At 47.1% G+C, this 6,270-nt stretch overlaps 1 protein-coding gene across 1 annotated transcript; it reads right to left on the bottom strand.

Annotated features, from left to right (window-relative positions):
• Positions 1–1,011: 1,011 nt before the first annotated feature.
• Positions 1,012–1,482, bottom strand: LOC103974257 (uncharacterized). Its single transcript, XM_009389033.2, has one exon. It carries the CDS (start codon positions 1,480–1,482, stop codon positions 1,012–1,014), a length of 471 nt encoding a protein of 156 aa, XP_009387308.2.
• Between the last annotated feature and the right edge of the window lie 4,788 nt (positions 1,483–6,270).

Here is a 6,270-nt window from a genome sequence, read left to right as displayed (position 1 = left end):
AGGAGCCAAGGACTCCCTACACCTCACGGTGGGTGAACCTCAAGGCCGACAATCGGATATAGGATGATGGGCCGACCGCTCAGGAGTATACCTGGGGGTTGCTCCACCAGGTGTTGACAAAGGAGCTCTATTGCTCCCCCTCAGTGGTACTGATGGATCGGGCGGCCAAGTCATTTGTTTGGGTAAGTAGTGGCATTCTTCCCTCGTTCGATTCTTCCTTTTGCATATGGATTCTAATGCTGATCTTCATGCAGGGCCAGCATTACACCATGGCGCTGATCGATCGCATTTATGATGCTAGAAAGGTGATCGAGCGTCTATTGGATGTCAATTCCGATCTCCGATGGGAGGTCGAGGAGCTGAAGAGTGGATCTGGCCTGGAGGCTGTCGCCGCGGTCGAACGCATGCCTCGAACCTGAAGGAAGAGATGAATCGTCTGAAGGACGAGTTGAAGGAAAGCCAAGCACATGTTCGGACAATTGACGATGAGCTGCTGACCCTCTCCTGGGACGTCGAATCCCCCAGGTCTTCTTCTTGGGCCGCTAAGGAGATTCTGAAGGAGGAGCGCCTGGCACTGCCGGAGAAGATCAAGGGGGCAATCGCCGAGTACAAGTCATCTCCCTGGTTTGAGCGCGGCCTGCAGAGGTCGGGGCAGGTGACTTATGAGTTTGGATATCGAGTTGCCTTTGCTCGCTTTCATGCGAGGTACCCAGACCTGGAACTGGAGTCAGACCCGTTCACCGACCTGCTAGAGGACCAAAATGTCAACGTGTCGGCGGACGTCCCTTTCGACGACGGGCCCGAGACTCTCCCCCCCCCAACTAAGGGTTATAACATTTTCTCTTTTGTCTTGGTCGGATCAAATTTTGACCCAACCACAATGTGTATGTTTCTCTTGATCAATGAAAACTAGCTTTATGGAATCCTGGCTCTACACTTTTAGGGATAAAATTTTTTCAAGTTGGATACATTCCAAGTCCTTGGTAGGGGACTCCCCTTCATGGTCTCGAGTCAATAGGTTCCTTCTCGAACCACGTCGTAGACCCGATAGGGGCCTTCCCAGTTTGGTGCGAGCTTCCCCCTCACTTGGGTCGGGTCTCTTACTTCATTCTTCCAAAGGATGAGGTCCCTGGCCTTGATCGACCATGGGCAGACCTTGCGATTGTAGATTCGGGCCATGGCCTTTTTGTAGGACAGGGTGCGCAAGTGTGCTTCGGCCCTTCTTTCCTCGAGGAGGTCCAGGTTAGCCTGGAGGCCCTCCTCGGAGTCACCTTGCTCAAAGGTGATAGTGCGCAAGGTCAGGAATACCATCTCAGGTGGAAGCACCGCTTCAGTTCCGAATGCCAGGCTGAATGGGGATTCTCCCGAGGCGGACATGGGGGTCATTCGCATTTCCCACAGGATGCTAGGGAGCTCGTCCACCCATGCTCCAACCATGCCTGAGACCCTCCTTTTGAGGCCTTCTAGGATCGCCCAATTCATCACTTCGGCTTGGCCATTGGTTTGGGGGTGTGCGACCGAGCTGAACTTCAACTGTATCCCGTATGACTGGCAGTAGGCCTTTTACTTAGCATTGTTGAACTGAGCTCCATTGTCGGTGATGATAGCCCTTAAGATTCCGAACCAGGTAATGATGTTCTTCTATGTGAAGCTCTGAACTTGTTTCTCCGTGTTGATGCGAGGGGTTCAGCTTTGACCCACTTCGTGAAGTAGTCAACCCTGACGATGTGGAAACTTCATTGTCCCAAAGCTAGAGGAAAAGGCCCGAGGAGGTCCAGCCCCCATTGGGCGAAGGGCCAGGCCGCATCCATCGGGGTGAGAGGCACCGTTGGATGGTGTTGCAACTGGGCATGCTTTTGGCACTGTTGGCACCGTTGCACGTATATCTTGACATCTCGGCGTAGGGTTGGTCAATAGTACCCCTGTTTGAGGATCTTGAAAGCCAATGTTCACATGCCGATGTTGTTAGGATCAAGAGCGCACTAAGAGGGGGGGGTGAATTAGTGCAGCGGAAAACTTTTGCTAGTTCAAAAACCTTATTTCGATTAAAGCTGGTTCAACGAGAATGATTTCAACTCAATTCGTTTCGGAAGAAAATTTGAGCTTGAAGTCTTAAGTGAAAATGCAAGAGAAGACTAAGGTGATTTACAGCAATGTAAATCACACAAATGAAAAAACGTAGATTTCGTAAAGTCTTCGTAGAAAGCCGATATCGGAAGATGTTTTACGTCAAAGCTAATGTAGACATATTAAAGCACAATAAGGAGGAGAGACAATTTGCTATAAAGGAAAGATACTCAAAGCAAATGCAAACCGAGATTTTAGAGTAGTTCGGCCAATGTGACCTACATCCACTATTGGCTTCCTCTTCCGACAAGGTCACTAGCATCCACTAGAGGCCTTCCTTTAATAGGCGAAAGCCAACCACTCTTTTACAGCTTTTCTCCTTTTGACGGGCTTAGGAGATATCCCTTACAAGTTTTCACTCATCTCTTAGATTATCTCAACACTTAGAAGAAAGAAGGAGGAGAACTCTAGCTTTTTCAACACTTTAAGGTCTCAAAAGTCTCAAGATTAAAGCAAGTTTTTCGTTGCCCTTTCATGCAAGAAAGGATGGGGTTTATATAAACCCCAATGAGTTTGAAAATGGAGCCTAAAAGTGTCCATTCTCGGATTTCCGGGGTTCTGATGGTACCATCGCCATAACTGGGCGGTACTATTGCCTGTCATCGGACACTGAGCTGTACTACCGCTCAGTCTGGGTGGTACTACCACCTGACAGTGCTCGAAGACCGAGCTCAGGCGGTACCACCACCTGACAGGGGTGGTACCACCGCTGGCAACAATAACTGCCGGCGGTACCACCGTTGGCAGCAATAACTATCGGCGGTACCACCACTTGATAGGGGCGGTACTATCGCCCAGAATCCCTGGGAGACCGAGTCTCCTGGGGGTGCCACTGTCGGCCCTGGCGGTGCCACCACCGGCCAGGAATTCTAGGTCCGAATAGGTTATTCCATTCAGCCCAATTTAGGTATGTTAAAGGCCCAATTGGCCCCTAATTAAATCAGTGGGATTACCTCCCAACCCTAACTTAATCTATACTCTAACTACGATAATTACTATATGATTACTGTAATTCTATGTTTTGGTGCGTCAATCGCTTCTTCCGGCGAGCTTCTGGTGAACTTCCGGTGAACATCCGACGAACCCTCAGTGATGCTCTGGCGGACTCCCGGCTGTTGAATCTCGTATTTTGATGATGAAACTACTTGATATATGTTTATGATTTAATCTACGTTTTGAGTGACGCAGGATGCTTCGATCAGGATGAGACAATTAAAGTAGGAAAATCATGTTGTGCCGGAGGAACATGTCAGAAGATTGGACGTCGGGCCGGTGGATCGATCGACGTATCGACAGAAGGCTTCGGGCCGTGGACTCGGGCATCGGGCCAAGAAGAGCAGGTATTGTGCCAAGGATATCGGAGTTGCGGAGTCAACTGGCCGATTGGGCAATAGGCTGCAGGAGAGGATGATGCGCCGAAGAATCGAACGAAGCGTCGAGGGACCAATGACATGCCGGACAACTTGGTTAATTGCTTAGGATTAATTGTCTTGATCGAAGTTTTATTTTAAGTGTGCAGGATTAACTACAATGGAAGAAAGACATGCAGTAGGAGTTGTGCCGGAGTCAAGACAATGATCACGTTGGGAGTTCGAGAGTTCGATGGAAGTTCGGACAGTCGTCGGAGGTTCTGCGAGAACAAATACGAGAAGTCCATAAGCTTGCCAAAGAAGCTCGTCGGAACTCGCCAAGTGAATCGTTGCAAGTCCAGGAGTTTGCCGAAAGTCTGTAGGAGCATCACCGAGGGTTCATCGGATGATCGACGGAAGTTTGCCGAAAGCTCGCTGGAAGAAGCGATTGACGCACCGGAGCAAGTTGCAGTAAATGTCTTAGGAAAAATCGTAGTTAGCATAATGATTAAGTTGGAAATGGGAGGTGATCCCATTAACTTAATCTTGGGGCAATTGGGCCCCTGAAAAACCCAAATTGGGCCGAATGGATCAACCCATTCGGACCTTGATTTCTGCCAGGCGGTTGAACCGCCCAAGGCAGGAGGTTGCACCGCCTGGCTCAATCTCCGAGCGAGACTGGGAGGTGCAACCGCTCCAGCCAGGCGGTGGCACCGCCTGGGGCTTAGTCTCCTAGCGAGACTAGGCAGTGCAACCTCCCCCAACAGGAGGAGGCACCGCCTAATCTCGGTCTTCGAGCTCTACCAAGCGGTGCAACCGCCTCAGTCAGGAGGTGCAACCGCCTGAGCTCGGTCTTCGAGCTCTGTCAGGAGGTGCAACCGCCCCTGACAGGAGGTAGCACCGCCCAGAGGCTCAGTCTTCGAGCTCTGCCAGGCGGTGCAATCGCTCCAGTCAGGAGGTGCAACCGCCTGATCCCGGAATTCTGAAAATTGATAGTTTTGAGCTCCAAATTTGAACTGGGTTGGGGCCTATAAATACCCCACCCATTCAGCACTGAAAGAGCAATGAACCTACACCGAAATCTTGATCTTTTTCTGTGATTCTTAGAGCTCAAAATTGTTGTAAAGGCCAAAAGTCCTTCTCCCTCTTTTCTTCCAAGTTCTGAGTTGTAAAGAGAGGAGAGATAATTCTATAAGGGTTGTCTCCTAAGCCCGTCAAAAGGAGTGAAACTATAAAAGGGTGGTTGGCCTTCGCCTATTGAAGGAAGGCCTCTAGTTGACGTCGGTGACCTCGTCAGTGGAGGAAGCCAAAAGTGGAGTAGGTCAAGATTGACCGAACCACTCTAAATCTCGGTTTGCATTTACTTTGAGCATATTATCTTTACTGCAAACCTCCTCTAAAGCTTACTACTTTCTGCGCATATACGATCGGGTTTCAAGCTTTGCACTTTCCGAATCAGCGTTTAGATGTAAATCTGTTTTTTCGTACGATCATCATATTTCAGTTTGCGTTTACGTTTTGATTTCAATCATAACTGCAAACTACCTTTATATCCTTGCTTAAACTGCATCTCGCCTAATCAAGTGATTTACGAATCAGCATTTAGACGTAAATCAGCTTCTTCATACGAACGTCGTATTTCAGTTTGCGCTTATATTCTGGTTTTCATCATAACTGCAAACTGCCTTCATAGATTGATTTTAACATCATCTCGCTTGATCTTAAGTTAAAGTAATCTTAGAATGGGCTTTCACACCGAAATCGTTTTTATCATTTGAACGTGTTTTATCGTTGAAAGATTTCCACTGCACTAATTCACCACCCCCCCCTCTTGTGCTCTTGATCTTAACAATTGGTATCAGAGCCCGGTATTTCTCATTTCAGATTTACACCCGAGAGAAATTACTCTTCATGGCTTTCAAGAGGGCTTATCGGTTGTTCATCCACCGTTGTTTAACGGATTGGACTACACTTATTGGAAAACTCGAATGAGAGTTTTCTTGATTTCTATGAATTTGGATTTATGGAATATCATTGAAAACGGTTTTCAACTTCCCTCCAAACCGATGAACGAATGGTCGGATTTGGAGAAGAAGTATTTTTCTTTAAACGCAAAGGCTATGAATGCCTTATTTTGCGCTTTGGACAAAAATGAGTTCAATCGGATTTCTACGTGCGAAACGGCTTTTGACATTTGGCGAACACTTGAAATCACGCACGAGGGAACTAGTAGAGTCAAAGACTCGAAAGTTAACATTTTATTGCATGATTTTGAGCTTTTTCGAATGCAACCAAGCGAGACTATAGGCGACATGTACACCCGTTTCACGGATGTTGTAAATAGTTTAAGAGCACTTGGAAAATGTTTTTCGGATTTTCAACTCGTAAACAAGATTTTGCGTTCTCTTTCTAAGAAGTGGGATTCAAAAGTAACTGTAATACAAGAAGCTAAAAACCTAAACAACTTACCACTTGAAGAACTAATTGGTTCATTAATGACATATGAAATGGTGCACAATGCACATGATGAACAAAATCACCTTCCAAAGAACAGGAAGGATTTGGAACTCCGGACAAATGAATACCACTTGAGCGATGACTCAAGTGATGAGGACAATGATGAACTTGAACTTCGAACACTAAATCTTAATAAGTTTATTAAACAAAAATCTAAAATAAACAATAAACTTAAACGAAGGAAGAGGCCAAAGAAGAAGAACACAAAGTAGGATGAATCGAGCTCCTCTGAAGACGAGGAGAAAATCAAGAAAGGCGAGGTGGCAAACTATGCCTT

This window comes from Musa acuminata, chromosome BXJ3-1 (assembly GCF_036884655.1).
Source record: "Musa acuminata AAA Group cultivar baxijiao chromosome BXJ3-1, Cavendish_Baxijiao_AAA, whole genome shotgun sequence".
NCBI classification, from domain to species: Eukaryota; Viridiplantae; Streptophyta; class Magnoliopsida; order Zingiberales; family Musaceae; genus Musa; species Musa acuminata.
Note: the sequence above shows the minus strand (reverse complement) of the source record. Positions and strands in the feature narration are given on the sequence as shown.

Excerpts from the sequence above, each read along its gene's own strand:
- LOC103974257 (XM_009389033.2), bottom strand. The coding sequence starts at position 1,482 with ATGAATTGGGCGATCCTAGAAGGCCTCAAAAGGAGGGTCTCAGGCATG.